Source organism: Corvus hawaiiensis, chromosome 26 (genome assembly GCF_020740725.1).
Source record: "Corvus hawaiiensis isolate bCorHaw1 chromosome 26, bCorHaw1.pri.cur, whole genome shotgun sequence".
Lineage (NCBI taxonomy): Eukaryota > Metazoa > Chordata > Aves > Passeriformes > Corvidae > Corvus > Corvus hawaiiensis.
This window is the reverse complement of record NC_063238.1, coordinates 36837719-36859379: the sequence shown is the minus strand read 5'-3', so window position 1 is coordinate 36859379 and position 21661 is coordinate 36837719. Positions and strand designations below refer to the sequence as shown.

The following is a 21661-nucleotide window of genomic DNA, read 5'->3' as shown; positions in this document are numbered from 1 at the left end:
TAGCATGTTGCCTGATACTGGAGTGCCACATGAAGCAAGCCTTCAGGTGGGGAACTGAACCTGCACCTTCATGTTAGCATTGTAATAAGAGGCCTTATCTGTATTTCCTGAGTTTCCTTAAAAGCTGTGAAATAGCTGAAAATTGTTAGAAGAAACTGTTTTCTAATCATAAGCTAAGTCAAGTTTTTCAATCCGATACAGTGCAATAGACTATTTCAAACTTTCATTCTAACAGTTCTGTCATTCACAAAATGAAGTTGATTAGGTAGAGCACACTCTTGCTGTTTAGAAAAAACTGCTTGAAATTGCATTTTCTGCATCTCTTCCTCTTCAAAAATACTAAACCTTTACAGCAGTCATTTTTAGAAAGACACATTTGGCGATTTGTCCTCAAAGTAGAACACAAAAATGGTGACTACAAAGACTCGCTATTCATAGAAGAGATAATATATTCTGAGTAACTGGTCATTATCTACTCATTTCGGTGCATATGCAGTATGTGGCACACAGAGGTGCACTCAGTCAACTTGTTCCTTACAGTCATAGCATGTAAGAAAACAAAATAGGCTGGAAATAGTATTATAGAGACACAGGCTTTAGATTAGCCACAGGAAAAGCAGCTACGGCACCTTCTCAAATCCCAAACCAAGCACTACCTCTAGTCTAGGGAATCAGCAATTATTCGTAGGAAACTTCTCTGATACTAAAATGATTGAAAAGACTGAAGTCACTGCAAATGATGATAAAGTTTTGAGATAAACCCATAAAAAGAATTGAAAAGTGGCAAGAAAGCAGCTGCAGTATGGTACCAAGTAGTCCACCCAGACTGTTTAGTACCTAGGTGTTCCCTGTGATCACAGTTATTTTGGAGGAATGCAAATTTTACAACTAGGAAAGAATGAGTATTTTTTAATAAAACACTCAACTTTGCAACAGAAACTCCTATCAGGTTGGCATAACAGGTACATACAGAAAGTAAGAGAATGGTACAGCTCTTCGTAGTCAATGCTTTTTCAGGATGAACAAAGGGTTACAAAAGTTTTCTGCCTTCAACACCAACCCTATCTTCATTTGTAATTTCTGTTCTTACCGCTAGTAATTTGAAAATGGCTTTTGGTATCTTGAAGGTCATTCAGTATATAAATAAAATACTTAATTTTGGTGGGAAGAACTAGGCCATCTAAGAGAACATATTCCTGTACCCGAGATATACCTTGAAAAATCTACAAGAAGCAAGCAGGTCTCCTCACCACCAGGAAAAGCCAGCGTTTGAAAGTGGTATCACCGAGTGTTAATGTATCAGGTATAATTTGTACTGTGTCTGTTTGTGCATAATGTGCAATACTGTGTGCATATTTGCCACTCACTACTATATGAGCTGTTAAAGATATTCCTCACAGAATATCGAAACAGGTCCTGGAAGAAAATGGCAGGAAAATATAAATTGTAACTTTATGGGGCACAGTATTCCTTTGTGCTACTTGTACTTTACTTGTTTTGCCACTGATTGTAACACTCATCTCTGGGACATTAACAGCTTGGATAAAGTTTCCCATTGAAAAAAAGTAAGGCCAGCTGAAGCAACAAGTCACGTAAATTATTGTATTTTGCTTCTAAAAATCAGTAAAGCAGGACATGCATTCCTCCATAACTGCCTTCAAGTTTACAGACAGGCAGCAAAGAGGAGAGATTAAAAGAGGGGCAATTATTTTTAAGAAATGTGAATGGAAACCTTTGAGTTGAAAAGTAGGAGAAAATTTAATGCAACAGAATTGAGGATGAAATAAAGAAAACCTCTTAAGATCTGCCATGAATTTTCAACTTACGCAAAAACTGGTCTGACAGCATTATTCATATTTCCATAGGTTGCTCGTCCCAGTAGTTCCCTGAAACAATTCTCAGCCAGCACAGAAGGATTTTCTTCTTTCACTCCTCCTGTAGGAGAGGACTGGGGGCCTGTTCTGCTGAAATAAAGACAAAATGCATTGATTATATTACTGACTATATTCACCTTTTCTTTACTGTATCCACCCTTGGTATTAAAACATTCATGAGTCACACTCTTGAACTAGGCAAGAACAGTATTTAAAATATGCATTGAACCAGAATTCTGAATAAAATATTTTATTCTCTTATAGCAGGACCATAGATCATCATCTGTTCACTCAGTACTGACCACTGTATTAGTAAGTATTTACATGGCAAACACAAAAGCTGCTAATATTCAGTTAACTTGTTACCCACCACATTTTGACAAACCACTATGTGTTGCTAACAATGAATGAAGGCTGTGAAACCATGAAAAAGTTAGACAGAATCTTAGTAATTTTGTTCAAATTAACTACTGAGTCCATACTGTGTGGGTGAGCATTAAATGAAACTCCAATACTTCTGCACAAACAGATGGCTTGTGAGTTGAAAAAAAATGTCTGAGTGAACTAATTAGAACATTACTACCCACACAGTTACCTCTAAATAGGCAGTGTAGAAGTTGGTCACCTTTCAACTGAGTGTCTTCCATCATTACTGTGGACAGGGCAGTACTGAACCCCTTGCTGTGGGCACCATGGTGAAAACAGGCTTCGGAAAGAAAGCAAACAGCTTCCCCTGAGGTACCTCTATCACTTATCAAGAGTCATTGTACAGGTGGCAATCTTTTTATTTTCTCTCACAAAACACATTATAGAAATTTAACTGAGGATTCATTTGCCTACATTAACATTATGCATCTTTAATTTTAGATTGCAGAAATCAATATGCTAAATTCTTAAACAAAATTTCAGTTCTGCAGTGTAAACTTGTCTGGTAAATATGTTTTAAAGTGCCCACTAAGAGCATCCAGTTTAGTTAAGTACCATAAAACCTAAGCTTTAAAGCATTATAAAAAGTTGCAAATCGAAATATCAAATGAACATGTTAACATCATAGTTGTAATGTATCATCTGATGGCAAAGGATTTTCTAGTGTTTCAATACTACTGAAATTTGCCTTATGAAAATCCTGTTGCCTCTGGAAACATCACTGTTTCACGAGTTACCGCAACAGCGCTAGTTTGTCAGATTTTAATAACAGAAAAGCCTCAGGAACCCTGTTAGATAATTAGGGAAAAACAGTTTTACAAGTGCAGCACGATTAGAATTTTAAAAGGCATGACAATTTGTATATAATCCACCACAAGTACCACTAAACTCCAGCTTTATCCAACTGTTGTGCCACTCAATCTCTCTGTTTCTTCCTTCCCCTGTATGGCCTGGACTCTGATCTAGGGAGATGGGCACTCACAGCACAGAGAACGTACAAGAGACAGTGCAGGACTGTCATTTCCATTGCTGTTTTGACACAGATTCCCTAACATACGACAGCATTGTAAAGGTGGTGTGTGGGGAGGAAAAAGAAAGCAGGCTGCATAGGACACAGAGCTAGGTCTGTCTGAAAGAATTCCAGGTTAAAATGAAGTAAAAATAAGTTATGTTTTAAATGTTTGTATATGCAAACCTACAGAAGGTGACTTCTCAGCACTGCTTGGAGTCTTTTTTTAGATGAATCTTCCTAGTGTAAAATGTTACTCTTGGATTGCCTCAGAATGTCTAAAATTATCTTGCGTTGTCTGTAGGAATAACATTTTATTTTGAACTTTAACAGCACCTACGTCAAAGTATTTCTCAAAGTTAAGTGTCCCTTGGCATTGTCAGATAATAAGACAATGAATATTGAATAATCTTTTTAGTTTTAGAGGAAAGCTTTGTACAGCCTCTTAAGTTTCTAGATTCAAATGAGCAACTCATACTCATTTTGTTTCACTGATTTGGTTTTTACAGAAATATCAGAAAACATCTGAGAAATCCAACTGCAACAGTTAAGAAAAAAATAGTAGTATTCCTCTGCACCTAGAGCTTTTGTACTACAGCAAGAGAGCTGAAAATACACTTTGCAATGAAATGGGCAAGGACAACTCCCTCTGGCTGCTCTACCGACTTTTTTGTGGGCAATCTCTATCAGAAGTGGCAACAAGGAACTGGAAGGAGGATGTGTTGAAATACAGCAGTTTCCATAGCAAATACCTAATCACAGACTTAAACTAGCTCAGAGCAACTCAGCAACTTAATGAGACTTCTTTAATGCCACAAAACCAGGACTGGCCAAAAAATATGACAGGACATGTGAAGTAAGACTTAACCACTACTTTTGAGCAGAGTAGGTACAGGAATGTACATTTGACTATGATTCACTCACCCTGAGAAATAAATAAATTCTAACCTACCTCTATAGCAGAATCTGTATGAACATTACAGATATATCAGAAGGATCTGAAGTCAAGTTTACGACAAGTACTAGAGTGTCCCTCTGCCTGAAATAAGGCTGGCAGGTTTAGCTCCACAGTTATCACGAGGAGTGTATTACAAAGTAAGTGGATTACCAATTTCATACATCCCTTCCCTATTTTAGAGATGCACCTAAACAGACAGACATCACATGAAGTCTGATAGACATGTAACTAGATTGTGCATTCAGATATATTAACAAATAATGACATCCACAAATACAATTATCTTTTTAAAATGTTGTTTGAATAGTAAATTCTTAACTCTAAGACATGTCTCATCTCCTATGTAATCAAAAGAATATTGAATTAAGCTATTAAGGTTCCAAAAGCTAGAATTACACTGACTTTCAAGGTAAGCTTTACCTACATGTACTTCAGCTTTAAACAAAAATGCTATTTTTCTATGGACTTAAGTTGGGGGTATTTTCTGGAATTTCTGCTCTTTCTCAAATAATGCTTTGATTCCATCTGCCAGAACAATATGCTTCTTACTCCTACTCTTCAAGATGTCTTTGTGCTCCACAAATATGAAGTCACACACAAAATAAAATGAGAAATTGTCTGGAACATCATTTAAGACCAGCAGGTAACAATTTACGAATACTGCTTTCAGCTTCTCTATCATGCACATCATATAAGGCCCCTACTCACCACTTGGAAAATCGTTAGTCTTTTTTTTATGTTCAATGTGCATTATAGGACAAGTTTCAAGTACAACAGTTCAGAAATTTAAGTTGCTTTTTGACAGATTTCTTTTTCTACCACTACTATTGCATTCCTCAGTAGACGATAAAAATCACTCCTGCAGTACATATAAACTGATCCACTTTAAGTGGTTAATCCAAATCCTACTTCAGTCAGTTTTTCCATCAGTAGTTAATTTACTTCTGCTATAAAAAAGAAAGTGTATGCCTGAGGACACTGTAAAGAGTAACAAAGGAAAGGGCCCACCTGCAGTTAGAAGCCCTGTAAGAGTAAGCAAAGGCAAACCAGGCTCTCCTTGGTCAAACAGCAGCTTCAGAAACCCTTGTCTCTTACTCAGATCACTCTTCAGATGTAAAATTCAAGTGAGTATTTCTGTACATATTGTGTGAGCCCTCAGTTATATGCAGTAAATAGATAAAAGCATGGACAGACAGGCAACTATTAATTTTAGTTATTTAGTCTGAAAATTTGCTTTAGCAATGAGACAGGTACTGGCAGTTAGAAATAACGGAACAAAAATAAAGCTGACGAATAGCAAAATAAATGCCAAAACTCAAACCAAAAAAGAGAAACTGACAGATCTAGAAAGCTGAGTGAAAGCATGAAAAGCTTGCTGTTATAGGAAGGCTCCTGAGCCTCTTAGCAGGCAAGTTTTGAAGCAGCCAGAATTGGACATGGAATGAATATTCAATTTGCTTGCACAGCTGAAATTGGTTTATGAAAATTTCCCAGTGCTACCAATAAACAGTTTTTATACCTACATAGTGTTTAACCATGGACCAAAAAAAAGTGACTTTTCAGTTGTAAGGTGACTGGCATCTCCTCAACCTTAATTGTCACAGAGATCTTTCTGAAGATCCTTTTGCAAATGTAGCAAGTAATATGACTAGGAGTCACTGAAAGCAAAAAAGAGAAGGGGGTCTACATATAAATAAAACTTTAATTCCTTACTCTGAGTACTGTTTCAGCCAGGACAAGCAGTTCTTACAAATGGCTAAAGGAAATAAACCCTCAATTCTTAACAAATCTAAGTAGCAAAATCATTTGAGTCACCTAAAAGCCTTTGCTTACTCATCCCTGCATCTTATCCAATAAAAACCAGAGTTTATAATTTTTATCAAGTTAAAATATGGATATATAATTTCTGGAACAACTTTTAGGCCAACAGAATCTCGAATAAGTGAAAAAAAAGTGCTTAAAAGGATTTTAGGACAAGAAACAGTAAGAACCATTATGCAGACCTATACTATCAATTTCAAGGAGCCTCAGGCTAGAAAAGCAGAGTTGTTGCTTCCACTAAAAACAAAAGAAAAAAATACCCATCATAAAAACTTAGCATAGAGATTGCTTAAAAAACCACACCAGTGACAAGGAATAAAATTACCTGTCAATATCTTCTATTTTCTGCATGTTGAACAGCAATGATGGCACTATCTTGTCCATGTGCTGAGGTTCCCATATAGTTGCTCTAAGTTCATCATTAACTGTTTTTCGAACCACTCCCTGAATGCCCCTGATTCCAGCAATTCGGATCCTGAGGAAGGAAAAGAGGAATTACTGAGGCCGAGAAACAAAGCACCTCCCAGAATGGCTCTGTACCTACTGGGCAGCAGTAATTAAGTAGTGTGGAATTCCAGTAGGCTCTTACAAGCAGCAGTTGGGAAGCTGGCCAATCACCAGGGTTGCCCACAGTTTCTTTGAACACCTTTAAAGCAGTAAGGAAGCTGACAAAACAAACAACTGAACAGAAGATGGCCTGTAAGGATAAAGCTGACACTAAGCAATGACGACTTAAACTTTGTGCATCGACTCTGACAAAAGTCATGTGGATGAAACCCACCAACTCTACGCAATTTATAATTCATCAGTTGAAACTTTGCACAGTCTCAGCCTATTCCAGAGCTGAAGAAAAATGTGAAGTTACCACAACACAGCTGAAGTAAAATCTAGCATAACCACGTGATCGTGTCCTTAGAAGTTGTAATTAAGGCTATGGATTAGTCAGGGAACATCTTTAAAGATTTCCGAAAAATTCACAAGATGGAAAGCAAAGGATAATTCTCTCAACTTAAGCCTAATGCACAAAAGGAACCACCACTTTTATTCTAAAATCATTTGAATGAAATCAACTGAGAAGTAATCAAAACCAATGAAATAATAGAAAGAAAAAAATAATATAAGTTCAAAAAAAGACTTGGTCTAGCTGCTACCTATTGTCATTATTTTATTAAACAAAAATAGCTTGCGGGAAAATCTGTGCAATGAAATGAATAGCAGAATATTTTTTTTTTAAGTGATAATAGCAAATTATCCGCTATAATAAATGGTAGGAAGAGAATTTACTTCCTGAAAACAAGTAGAAGAAAGCTGGTACAGCTATCAAATAAGCACAAGCTTCACTAAAATTTTTAATTATTTCTATTAAAATCCATCCCTCATTTTTTAAATCTTGATTCAAGTATGGACAAAACTTAACTGGCCCTTGCTCAGCCAAATTCGCTGAATTAAAAAATATCTAAGATGAGCTACAGAGGTAACTAAGTTCTATAGATAATACTCTTGTTTAGATTTAAATTTGTAAATACTTAAACCTGTAGCTGCTTGTATTTTATCTATTTCTGAACAAAGTCTTGTGCATTCAATACGAATCCAACATCATTCTAGACCTTTTGAGATAGTTTATATAGGATTACACACAAAGCAGGAAACAAGAGGGATGTACAAACAACTAGAAAAGCTGCTCCTGGGAAGGACACATCCTCGAGGGGGAGCCACAGGAAAACAAACTGCAGCAATTACTTTAGAGTGGGAAAAATTGGAACTGCCGTTCATGGAGGCTCTTGAGCTTCACACACATGAGCATACTTCAGACATCTAAGAAAAACCAGGTTTAATGAGTATTTCTCAAAGAGCAGACTTAATATATGCATTTGTTTTTCATGTAAGTAGCCTTGTTAATATCTCAAGTAAGTTATGAACTCGCATATTTACATTAGTAAGTTGTGCCTTTCTGCAGAGAATCCACACAATCCAGTACGCATTATCCAGGTAAAATTACACCTAATCATCCTAGGAGTTCTAGCTATCTAAAACTTGCAATATTTGGTGCTACTCAAAAAGTCAGACTGTTATTTTCTTCATATGGAATGAACTACTCCAATAAAAACTTTAATAAAAAGTTGTATTACAGACAATATTATTGTGTCAACAGTTTTCAGTAATTCCTACAGAATGACTCTTACTCAGTTTGTACTTCTGGATCCTGGTCACAGGAATGACACATGGCACTGAACCGAGACACGAAGAAGTCGTAGCGTCTGTGATACGAAGGTGTGTCTTCCTCAATGTTGGCAAATTTGACAAACTGAAAATAAAATACATTAAAAAAAGCTTTTAATACCAATTTCCCAAGAGAGAATAATGACTACTAAGCTTCATTTAACAAGTAACATAAAAAAATTGTATTAAAGTAAGAACCCAATTTTGACAACACTTTAGAACTTCAGAGAAGAAAGATTTGAATAGAAGGGTTTTCTTTTTAAAGTCTTTCCACAAGAACTTAATTTAGATAGTTATGGAAGGGTGAAACTAGATGAAATACAACATACTATGCAATATGGAAACATCTAACACTTGAATAGTGAGTGTCATCAACTGTCAGAATCATTTATGTTGGGAAAGACCCTTAGGATCATCGGGTCCAACCATTTGCCCAACACTGCCAAGTCCACCACTAAAACATGTTTTATGTAACTCCAGGGATGGTGACTCAGCCACCTCCCCAGGCAGCCTGTTCCAAGTAACTCCTTCAGAGAAGAAATTTTCCCTAACGTCCAGTTTAAACCTCCCCTGACACAACTTGAGGCCGTTTCCTCTCATCCTATCTCTTGCAACTTGAGAGGACAACCTGACACTGACCTCACTACACCCTCTCTCAGGCAGTTGTAGAGAGCAGCCCCATCAATCAAATGCAATGCTGTCACTACCAGGTTACTTAGCAACATTCTGACCCACCAAAATTAACGGGAAATAAATTTGGAGGCATTCTGTCAATTCTATCTTGACAAAACGGAAAAAGGAGGAGTCTGGGAATTATAATCCAGTCAACTCTAGTCCATTCACAGAAAAACACTGGGAAAAAAAATGCCAATTTGCCAACATCTACAAAGTATTGAAGGGATAAGTAACAGTCAACATGGATTTGTCAAGAACAAATCACATCAATCCATCTTATTCCTATGATAAGTAAATAACTTTGTGAATCCAGATGAAGCAGCATCTGCCAAAACTTCAGTGATGCTGTTGACAAAAAACCACACAAATTCTCAAAGGAAAGCTAGAAAAACACTGTCAAAAGAACACTCCCCATAAGAGAGATGTGTAAGAGTTTGGAAAAAATATGGAAATGCTTGTAAATCATCACAGTACAAACGTATGATTTGAGCTTCACTAGAGACACAGAGGGCAGGCTGGGATCATTGAATTTGCAAAGAACACTAAGATGGCCAGAGCTGTAGGCACACTTGATGCCTGGTTTTTGAGCAATTGGAAATAGGACCTGAAAAATCAAGGAAGCAATTTGGGAGTGGTTATTTTAAGACAGTTGTACAAATACAAGCAAAAATCACCTGAATGAAGAAAAGGAACTTAGTCAATGCCAATACAATGGCATGAAAAACAGAACAATATACTGTGATACATCTGCATTAATCATGATACCTACAAAGAAACTTCTGCCATCTAATTGGGCCAAATAAGCCCTTAAGTGAAGTGGTGCATCCAGCTGAAAAATCACAGCTGAAAATGATGAATAACTGATATAGCCCTCAAATTATTCAAGAGATGAACAAAGCTTTAGGTAACTATCTGTAAAAGAAGAATGAAATACATTAAATTACCTAGACTACAGCTGCCTAAAAGGTATCAATCTTAAAATGTACAGAAGACAGCCATAAAAAGAGAAGAAATAAATTGCGTTTTTTGTCCAATAGTAATAGGAAAAGCAATAACAGGCTTACAACAAAGCAAAGGGTAAGCTGTCTAGCTAAAACCCCTCCTTTCTAAAGTACGCAGACTGCCTTAAGATCTTCTGGATTCTCGATCACTGACAGTTCTAAGAACAGACTACAGAGGGAAATAAAAAGTGAAACAAAACATTGTCAGGAAAGGTTGAACACAGTGCTGGTCCTACCCTGAAGCGGAGTGATGTCCCATTAAGACCCCTCTGCTTTTAGTCACACTATTTTATCAATTCCTAAGCACAGGCTGAGGCATTTCCTTTGTATTTTTCATGATGCAAAACCTGCTTTCATCAGCACATTACCAACAGACATCCAGACAAGCCCAAAGCACTTTAGCATAATCTACAGCACACTGATTCATGGAGGGTCTGAGGTTTTCAAGCTGAAAGTGAAAGCTGTGTATTTCAGAAAAAAAACTCCCACCATTTTTTTTCTACTCTTTTGTTTAGTCTTTTTTTCTGTTTTATGTAGAACACTTATCCCTCTCAGCTGCAGTACCAGCTCATGCTCTTGAACTGGTACAGCTGAAAACGATACAGTTCATAAAACTACATTCTCAGCTATTACGGAAAATGGAGCAAAATTGTATAGTACGAGCCCATTTTACAAGTCCTTCTGTTAGGACTATCGTGGATTTCAGGTGGTAAGAAAGTGATAAAAGTCAAAAAACAGGACCTATGTGTTTTCTCCAATAAAAGTGAGTTATAAAAATGATCGTTTCCTTCCCAAGAGACCCTGGGAAATGCTTCATATGTAATATGTCTCCCTAGTTTGCTTCATGGAATTGTTACTAGCAGAACAGAAATAGACTTTAATTTTTTTTTTTGCAGACAAGAATTTAATTAGTCCTTACATCTCAATAAGGCACGAAGACCAAGTATTTTAAAAAAAAAGCCCAAACAATATGATCTTAGTATTTTCCAGACATTCAAATGCTCAAGTCTACAAATTATTCACTCAGAAAACTTCCATAAAAGCATGGAAAAGAATAGAAAAAAAAAAAAGTTTGAAGAATACAGAGCACTGCGGGAATGGCTGTGAGAATGAGAATATTAGTTCATGTAGCATTTAATACCAGCATTTAATATTGATTAATATTATCTGAAGTACTAAATTATTTGATTGACAGGATCTTCCAAAAGGAAAGCTTAATAAACTCTAATAACTGTTTTGTTAGCAGAAAGATTTATTGCACCAAGAAACTGCTTTGTAAGAATAAATGATGAATTTAGGCCAAGCACATGTCAGGGACTCCCTTGCTCTGAGTACTTCTCCTGTATCAAGCTGCAGCTTTGCAGCAGGGACACAAACACATGAAAGTCACACCTTTCAAAATGGCATGCACAGTCAGAGATCCAGGGAGAACAAAGGTTTTTTATGTCCTCATGTGTATAACAAAACAATTTCACCCACTGAACATACAGAATTTCTGAAGCACAGTCCAGGATTAGCATTCAGATGACTGAGCATTTAGGCCACAGGAAAGTTGATTGTGTAACAGTTTTGAGTAGTGCATGGTCTTCCAGTAAAGTGTAAAATTCCATTTCATCACAGAAATTTTAAGTTTCTACAGTACACATCAGTCTCTACTTTGCTTTGCAGTGGTGCTCTTGTAATCGTCCTAAGCATATATTTTCAAACAAACTTCAAATATAAAAATTATTCAACCTAAAAAAAGGATAAAATCTTATTAAAGTCCCAAGCACTTGCCTAGGAATTACTTACAAAGCTTTTATAGATGTAAACATGTCATTCAGTCACAGTAAATGCTTGCAAGCATCCAATGGTAATCTATGGAAGTTTTACCAGGACAAGGATCTTCTATATTTTATAATACAAAAGGTACAGAAAGGAACTTATATTGGTAGTATCTTATTTCCATTAACTCTGAAACCAATAAAATTCAATCAGTATAAATACACATAAATCTATCACAAAGTGAAAAAGAAACATATTATTTATTCAGAAGATGTTTTTTCCAGGCTGAGTCGAGAAATTTGGATCATATTACCAGTGAGAGACAGATTGTGCAAGTCCTGTAAGTAAATCATACACGTTCTCAAGGACAAAATTTCTTCTATGCATTTATGCTGTTTTATTGCTGTCATGTAGCAAGTACATTAGGAGAAAAATCGTAACTTTTAATGGTCCCTGGTCAGTTTTTTTCAAGAACAATCACCATGCATCATATTTGAGTTATGTTACTTAAAGTATCTCCCTGTAAGAACAGTAGGCTAGTAGGCTCGACCTGAGCAGTATTTTTTTCATATCTGAGCTCCCCAATCTGTCTTCTACAGCCTGTAATATTTTCTCTTGTTTCAAACAGGGAAAGAGGGTGCTGACACTGGCAGTTACCACCTTTTAGAGGACAAGGTACTGTATTTCATTATTATGAAACTGTCACATGGGAAGTCATGATCTCTTATAAACATAAGACTCTTACAAACCACACACTACAGCCTTAATGAGAAGTGTGAATGCTATGTATGCACTTCAACAAACAAATGCCAGAAGGACAAGCATTTCAACCTTCCAAAAGAGAAAAGCTTCAAACACTGAATACATTAACTTTACAAATATAGTATTAAAATGATCACAACAAATAACCTCAATATAAGGTTTTCAGCAATGAAAATTGGTGATTTAGTTTCTTTATTAATACCTAGGGTCACCTGACACTTTCAGTTTTATCGGAATAGGATGGATAATTTCACATTCTATTTTACTTTGTGCCCCTTGGATGAAAATTCTCCTGATCACCACATGTACAGTTACGTAACAAAATCCACAATGGAATGTTGGCTTACAGGGCCATGATAGTGTGGCCATGGATCTCCAAAACCAGAGAGCAGAAGTACGAGTGGGGGAAGCAACACTTAACTTTGAGTGACCCTAAAGGACTCACTCAAATTCTAGCAGATGCAGACACACAATTTCTAAGATAATTTAATAACCCACATGATGAGAAAGAGCACTGTGTGTTAATCTGTCTCCCTGAGCTTTAACTCCTATTAAAAAGACAGAGCAGGCATCCTAGAGATGGAATTGTTCCATTCTGTATTAAATCACTACCAGCATATAATTCTGTATTGGTACATGGAATGAAAGAAGCATCTTGCATTAAGGGTAAATTTCCACTGCATACTTCCAGATTAGCATGCTGCAGAAAAGGCAAACAGTACCCTACTGGGAATATTAATTGTGACATTGCTTAATTTTAAAGTGTTGAAATTTTATACTATTTTTACATACCTATGCACTTCAATTCTGCCCAAACCAACTGCTTTTATAAGCCAACACTAACAAATATGAAAGTCTCGTCTCAGGCACTGGTTGATAATTTTTCCACTTGGGATATAGCTTATCTTCATTTAAATAACAAATTATGACAACCAGCAATAACAGCCACCTCCTCGTGCACAGGAAGCTCAACACTGTCACTGATGGAATCATTATTTCCCTGCTCCTACAAAGAAACTGCCTTTATAAAAGGAAGCACCCTATCAACTGAAGAAGCATTTGTGCTAGAATGTGGTGACACTGGGTTCCACATATTAGCTATTTTTCACATGAAACCCCAATATCTCACTGGCAAAATACAAAAAACTCACCCCATCAGCATTCCAAATTAGGTTAAAATGTTTTGTATTTAACTGAGTCTTTTAAATATGGATTAAGATGAAAGTTTTACTAAACTATGTATCCAGTTGTTCTTGATCAGCTGCTGACTAAAGAAATTTTCTTTAGAAATATACATAAATTTGATATAGATAATGGATATAAATTGGATCTCTTATTCCAAAAAATTTTGACCACATGGTCAAAGATTTTAAAGCTTGTCACTTCTATCCTAGTAATAAACACTAGACCTAAGCAATACATTTAATTATTTGTACATGAGCAATGGAGATGTTTTACATGATACTCAGTTACTGAAATTCTGCAAGAAAATTTGAGAGAGAAATAAAGTATTGTCATAAATTTCTAAGGAAAAGCTTTTTGCAATCAGCCTTCAGATCCTATAACACATAAGCCGAGAAGATACCACTTTTTCCCACCACATTTTTTCAGTTTCCTCACTAGCATATGCTATCTTAGCACATGGTCCATAAAAATTTCTTTCATGCTAGAAAAAGCCATTTTGAACCTGACAGACTTATCAACCTGAAATTTGGTCTACATAAAAAAAAAACCCCAACACCTATTCAATATATTCACTATTGAATTTTACCTGTTTTTAAGAATCTGCCTTACATAAATAGACTTACAATTATGCTATTAAAAAAAAAAAATCACTGCTGCTATAGGAAATAAGCTAACATAACTTATAAATTCAACATATAAAGATCACAGGAATAACTTATATGTAACCTCAAGATCAGGCTTAAAAGTACATAAATAAAACCCAAACAATTATTTATCTAAAATAGTCATCTTCAAGTTTGCTTTTCAAAAATAAATCAACTACTATTATAAATTAAATGGAGTTTGAAGTCCAAAATGAATTTAAGATGACAAACAGCTAAGTGAAAGTTTAATTTTTTTCTTAAAATATAGAGCACCAAGTAGAGCAAGTACTGCACCCAAAACCAAATATTTGGAAGTCAGCAAAACATGCTCAGAAGACAGTGGGAGTTTCCGAATCTTTTCAAGCCTTTAAATTACTTAAAGATGTTCAGTACAGAGATTTGCTTCATTTGAAACCCCGACTTTTAAGCAATCACAAGAGTCCCAAAGCCAAAGCAAAATCTGTAAGGTTGAAATAACCCTACAGTTCAAGTAAAGAGGCTTGAATTTTACTTCAAAGACATCACTGTCTTTCTATCTCACTGAAGCTTTGGGTAGAAAATAATCAAAATCTATTTAGAACCACAATCATACCCCATATATTTTAAATGTAAGCAGACTATAAATTTGTAGGGCCTTAAACTGAGTTTCCTAAAAATACTATGCGAAAATTTTCCAAAGGCTGCCTTTTCACCAGTTTAAAGACATTTACTTCGTATACAGTCCAGTCTTCTCTTCTAGACAATACCAGTTTGCACTCCAAAGTGGTACAGCAGAATATCTAAAGCACATGAAGCATTATTCAGTCACCATACCATCTCCTCTTGGTTTTTTGTTTGCTTGTTTATTTCCTTTTGGAGGAGAGAAAAAAGGCTGAATATGGCAATAAACTTTCTTTGTTAATCTAACTAACAAAATTTATTTAAGAACACAGTAGGGCAGTGCCCTTGGTAACAGACAAGCTGTTACCCTTTGTTCCTCTGAAGCCAGTACAAATAGACTTGTATCCTTTGTCCTCATTAACTCTAGAAGGCACCTAGGGAAATTAGCAGTTAGGTTAAAATAAGGTTTTGGAATACTGTTGAAGAGCCATAAAAATTCTCCTCACAGAATTTCACCTCTTATTTAGGGAAACTTTTTTTTTTCCCTGAGTTTTATAGAAGACAAACACAAACTATCTCCTAATTCAGGAAGTCCAATAATCTCCTTTACTCACAAAAGACTTAGGAACTGACAGGAATATCAAACAGATTACCCCAAGGTGGAGTTCTGTTCAGTAACATGCATTTTGAAGTGACACATGCCTTGTACATCAGAGTGGAGATTGGCAGTAACTGTTTGCCACCAAGGATTTTAAACCACTGGAAAGTGATGTACACCTTGCCAGTCGGCAGCCCAGGAAACAAATTCCAACACCACTTCCCTAAGGGGACTTGCCCAGGCATTATTATACAAACAAATCAAAGAAGCAGGGTAGCCTGGCTCAAAAGTATTTAAATAAATAAGTAAAATTTTATATGTATAATGAGATATAGATCTCATTATCCTCAGTAAAGCTGCCCTGCTAGTGGGGGAATGAGGGGACACTTCTACCCTACATTACAGCAAAACTCTCTTTATTCCATCACAACAAGAAATTCTGCTCTGGGGTAGCATCACTTTACTACACCCTCCTGTACACCTCTGCAACTCCAACTCCACCTAATTTCATCAGCTGGGAACCCAGCCCAAAAGCCCAACAGTTTTACTGATTCCCCCACTGTTAAGAATGGCAATAATTTACATGAAATGCAAGCACTACTCTATACTCATGTAAAAGCAGTCACTCTAAGTGAAAACAGTCTACATCACAGTCCTGGGATTTATGAGATTCCAATGTTACCAGCTGGAAAATACAATGGTTAGCAGGGAAATATGACAGAGCTATAACCCTGATTGTACCCATCACTCTAACTGGAAAACTAGATCACTAGATCTTTATTTTGACACTTTTAGTTACACCCTTCAAGCCTGGATCTGAATCCTGAAATATTTAAGCTGATAAAATGGTGAGATTGCAACAGTCAAAGCTACTTTTCAGCTAACAAGACTCTTTCCACATAGCTTAAGTTGCCAGAAAACAAAACTCTGTCTTACCTATACACTGGCTCCAGGAAGGCTGCTTAAAGACTTAAAATATGAACTCACACATCTTTTCTGTTCCTTTCAGGAGTTATTTTTGGAGGGAATGAGCCCAGACATCAAAAGAATTTGGGACACTGAAGGGAAACAGTTTATCTGCCTCCAGCTGGTATCTGTTCTGTTTTTAGGCCCAAAGGATATACTCTGCTACAGACAGCATCTTTCAATTCATGTCAACTGGCAGATCCTTTAAGACTTCTTAAACTACTTTCCCAAGCAAAGATTTACTCTGATTTGATTCAGCATCTGAGCTTACTCACAGAATTAGTCCCAAGGACTTGCAGCTTTGGTTCGCCTGATTCCAGAAGCTTGGCCACCATATGAAGGAAACTTTCCACAAATGGTTTTATGCTTTGAGAATGGCAAGCCATTAGAAGTTGGTCCAGTGCCTCCATGGCAATTAAAACATAACTGAAAATTAATTAGAGAGACTCACATAAAGATGTATTACATTTATCATTAACTCAATTAGTTCAATTTAGGATCTTACCACAAAAAAAGAAAAGAAAGAATGGAAGGCACATATTTACCATTGTTTAAAAATGACACTTAGGGCTATTTCCTGTATCCATATTTCCTCTCTTTTTTTCTTTCTTTCTTTTTTTTTTTTCGGGGGGTTGGTGATGTAGGAGGGAGGGAAGTACGGAATTGAGTGTTGGCCATTTACCCACCCTTTCTATGAAGTTGTAAAAACAGCTTCTGATGTCATGAAGGCCAAAAAATGATGGTCTGTGATGGATGTTGCTTTTCTTTGCCAATTCCCCACTTCTTAGATTCAGAATTTCTCACTTAAATATTTGAATCAGCCAAAAGGGCTCAAAAGAAAGATACCCCTGCTTCCCTATATCCTGACTGACATTCAAGGGTGTATTAGGCTTACATAGCCAGGTTTTAGCAGCAAGGGGCTGCAGGGGTGGTTGCCATGAGAAACCAGGAGCTGCCCCCACGACAGACGCAGCCAGCTCCAGTCAGCTCCAAGACCAACCCACCGGTTCCCAAACCTGAGCCCCTCAGGGACACTGGAAGTGCCCACAGGTAAGCAGATATCCATAGTGCACACCATGGAGGACCCCCTGCTGGAGCAGATGGATGTACCCTGAAGGAAGCTGCTGCCTATGGAAAAGTCCTGCTGGATACAGGCTCCTGGCAGGACCCATGGAGAGGAGCCCATGCAGGAGCTTTTCTGGCAGGATCTGCAATCCCATGGGGGACCTATGCTGGAGCAGCCTGTTCCTAAAGGACTGCACCCTGAGGAAAAAAGCCATGCTAGAGCAGTTCTTGAAGGACTGTCTACAAGGACAGACCCAAGGCCAGAGCAGGGTAAGAGTGTGAGGAAGAAGAAGCAGGAGACACAAGATGGTACAAGCTGACCACAGTCCCCATTCCTAATCTGCACTGCTTGGTGGAGGTGGAGGTAAAGGACTTGGAAGGGAAGCTGAGCCTGGGAAGAAAGAGGGCTGGAGGAAAGATGTTTTTAAGCTTTCCTTTCATTTCTCACTATCCTACTCTGTCTTTAACTGGCAATAATTAAATCAATCCTCCCCAAGTTAAGTCTCTTTTTCCCCATGATGGAACTGAGTGATCTCCCTGTCCTTACCTCAACCCACGAGCTTTCCATTTCTCCATCTGGCTGAGCAGGAGGAGTGAGAGCATCTGGACGGGCACCTGGCAGCCAGACAAAGGTAACTGACCACAAAGGGGCTGTCTTGCCTTCCAGACTCGATCAGAACAAACATGATGAAATTCCATGACTTGTTAGCATCTATTTTTAATGCTGTGACTTCTCTCCTTACCCATAGCGATGTCTGACCACATCCCTGCTCAGTCTCTCTGCCAGGTAAGCCCCAATTCGATCTAGCTTCTCTGGTGCAGAAACTGCATAGAAAGTCAGCTTTTCCATGTCAGCTTTAACAAGGCCATCCTAAAAACAGAAATACAAAATAGAAAATTAAAGAGTTCATAGGAAATATAAAGCTTTCCAAGTGTTCTTTCTTTTTTTCTAGCTAACATTCAAAGATCAGAGCCTTACCAATGGAAATAAGCTGCTGGAAAAAAACCCCAAACTTCTGAGCAAAACTGCCATTAGCTTAGCTGTAAAAACCAGCAACATTAAACAACTGAAATATTTTTAAAGGAAGTGAAGCAACTAGCTTGCTCCACCATTTTTTTGTGAGGGAAGTGAGATATGTGACCAGTTCTAAGACACACTTCTTTCCTACAAGCACAGTGTAATTTTTTTCTGTTCCCAGACCCGCCTCAAAGTATATTTGATGAATAATTTGGATAAACTATACAAACAAGATTGTAGTTTAGATATTTTATATTGTAGTTTAAATATTTTATTCCTTCAGTGTGAGATCTTGAACAAGGCTGACCCCCGGCACCTGAAGGCTAATTGGCAGAACAAGATCAAAGATTAACATATCAGTTCCAACATTAACTGTAACATGGATCTGCTCAGATGAGGTTATAATCATAACTATTAGGTAAGCAGGATAAGGCTTTTTGTATTTTTATCTTTTTTTTTTTTTTCTGGAAGTTCATAAGAACATTTATTTTTCAAATAAATTACTTAGAAGCTTTTAAAACACTCATTATTTATTAATGGATTTTACCAGGCAAATCTTCTCATACTTTAGAGAAGGTCTGCAACTCAAGGGAAACATCGTGGACTGGCCTGCGTCCTGCACTGAGCCAATGAATAATAACCAAAGCAGAGACTCAAAAGTGCCACCTCAGAGCTACTGAGTTTAGCTTAAACTAGAACACTACAATCGTAGCAATTCCAGGTGTTTCTACACCTGTTATCAAAAACTACATTAGAACAAATAAACCTACAAAACCATACTATTACATGCATCCAATACACGGTATACACAGAAAAACATTTCCTTTAAAGCCAGTAACATGCACTTACATAATCACTGGCAGTCAATAACAACACAATTTAAAAGAAAAGCCCACATACTTTAACATATAAGCCAAATATTATGCAAACACTGACTGTTCTGCTTAATTCTAATGTAACAAAAGATACAAAAATTTGGTATCACACTTAAAAAAACAGAGCAGCAGAAACATAAGCTCTTGATCAGTCTGAACTGTCAAATGATTATCTGTAGACATAGGCATTACTAAACAGTACAGAGAAGTTATTTACAGAGAGTAACAGTTAGGCATTAATATAGCTCCAAGACTGTTACAGTGAAATGAAGAAATAAAATTGTAGGTAGGTACCTGGAGAAATTTTAAAAAAACATCAGAAAAACCTTTTTGGGACACAAGAGTCTATCAGAACTATAGGAATGTTCAGAGTCAGTAAATCAAGAGTTAAAAAATTAAAATCCTGAAGAAAATCAGAGAATGTTCACACCTGCAACCACAAGAAAGCAGGGGTTTGTGGTTTTAAAAAGTGATGAAGTTAAGTGCTACCTCTGCAGCAGAATACCTTGTTTAATTAAATCTGTTTCTCTGAGCAAAACATACTAATTTTATTCTTCAGTGTGCAGCCCTGTTTTGGAAATGGAATAAGACCAGATGATCTATATTGGTCCCTCTCTAGATAAATTAATCTACTAACCTCTCTTGAAACTATTATGTGCTAAAGCAGAATTTATGGTAAGATGTTAAAAGAGAAAAGAAAAAAGAAAATTTTTAGAAGTTGCTAAAGCACTAGCTATAAGCACAAATTTTCAAACACCAATCCCTTAAAATTTTAAAGTCATGACTCACTTTTGGATCTTCAGGAAATATGTTGTCTACCAGACGCTTGTAGCGAGGTCGCAGCGCAGCACAGCAGCAGCAAACTCCTGCAGAGAGATTTACCCAACAGCATTTAGGATGCAGTTCTAGGGACTCATTTGAAGGGACAAGCTGACAACCATGGAGGAAGAAGATAACACTGAATTCAGCTTGCTATCAGCAATAAAGCAAAATCAAGGGAATTGAAAGTAAGTACAAGTAAGTCAAAGAAGCAAAACGACTATCACACTACAATACATGAGAAAATATGCAAGCATCTCGGGTACTAGAAACGCACCTGTCATTCATACTTAAAAAAATGCAGAAAAGTCAAGGCATTTTAAAATTTAGTCATATTAAAACCAAAGCTACTTCATTTGTGGGTTTATCTTCATTCTAAATGACTGTTTCAAAACATCTCAATGTGCATTATGTTCATTAGTCTAAAAAAAGAAAACAAAAATGAAATCTGTTTTAAAGGCACCCATATAAACCAATATAAACCATAATATACAAAACAAGCTCTGCCTTCCTTATCCCTTATCCTTCCTTTTACTGGGCATCAGTGAAATGACAGTCACTTGAAGCAAAGAAATGAATTTTTTTGATCTCATTCCCGCTCTACTACTAATCCATGTAATCAGAACAAATGAATGTAAGTTCAATTTTATTAATTTTAGAAGTCACACTGCCTGCTCTAAAAAGGTAACCAACCTGCAAAGCATTGTTTGGTCTTTTTTCTAGCACTTAGAACTACTAGAACTTTGGAGTTAGGTTAAAACTCAGAAAAACAACAACAACAAAAAAACAAAACAAAAAAACCAACACCAAACAAACAAACAATCAAACAAAAGCTTCTAAGTATCTGTCCAACTGTTTACCGGGGTAGACTTAACTCCCTTTTTAAAAAATTTTCTTTACAAATCAAGTTTTAAATATTTCAGTGGGCATCAGAGTAACTCACTGGTCAGGCCTCAGATCAACACCAAAGCAGCTCTAATGCACAAGAGCCACTGAGTAAACAATAATACACTCAATAATAATGTATCAAGCATACATGCAGATCATGTCTTTCAAGTCTCAACACCTGAAAGATTCAGAGTAGCTGAATACCTTACAAAAGCTAAATACCTTACCTTATTAAAGGTATCCATTTACATACTCAAAAAAATTGTACAACACTGCTGAAAACAGTAAAAAATGCAAAACAATAAAGGTATCTTGGCATAAACTTTTGATGATTACAATTTATCTGCAAAAGCATTATGACTTCTATTTCTTTACTTAAGATGTATAAGTAAACTTAGCGGTTTTAACCATATTTATCAGAACATCTGGAAGACTCATGACAAAGATTTCACCTACTGTAGTTAGTTTTTATCACAAGACTACAGGAGTAGAC

At 36.6% G+C, this 21661-nt stretch overlaps 1 protein-coding gene across 10 annotated transcripts in view; it reads right to left on the bottom strand.

Moving 5' to 3' along the window:
* The window catches only part of EFR3A (EFR3 homolog A), a 76502-nt gene that overhangs the window by 33173 nt on the left and 21668 nt on the right, over positions 1–21661 (bottom strand). For 9 of the 10 annotated variants that reach the window (XM_048286520.1, XM_048286518.1, XM_048286519.1 and 6 more), the window contains 6 exons: positions 20251–20327; positions 18312–18439; positions 16779–16929; positions 8272–8393; positions 6414–6563; positions 1827–1964 (listed from right to left, as the gene is read on the bottom strand). In XM_048286520.1, the coding sequence (XP_048142477.1) occupies positions 1827–1964; positions 6414–6563; positions 8272–8393; positions 16779–16929; positions 18312–18418 (668 nt within the window). In that variant the 5' untranslated portion in view covers positions 18419–18439; positions 20251–20327. The remainder of the gene's footprint in view (positions 1–1826; positions 1965–6413; positions 6564–8271; positions 8394–16778; positions 16930–18311; positions 18440–20250; positions 20328–21661) is intronic. The other variant, XM_048286512.1, reaches the window with a different exon arrangement.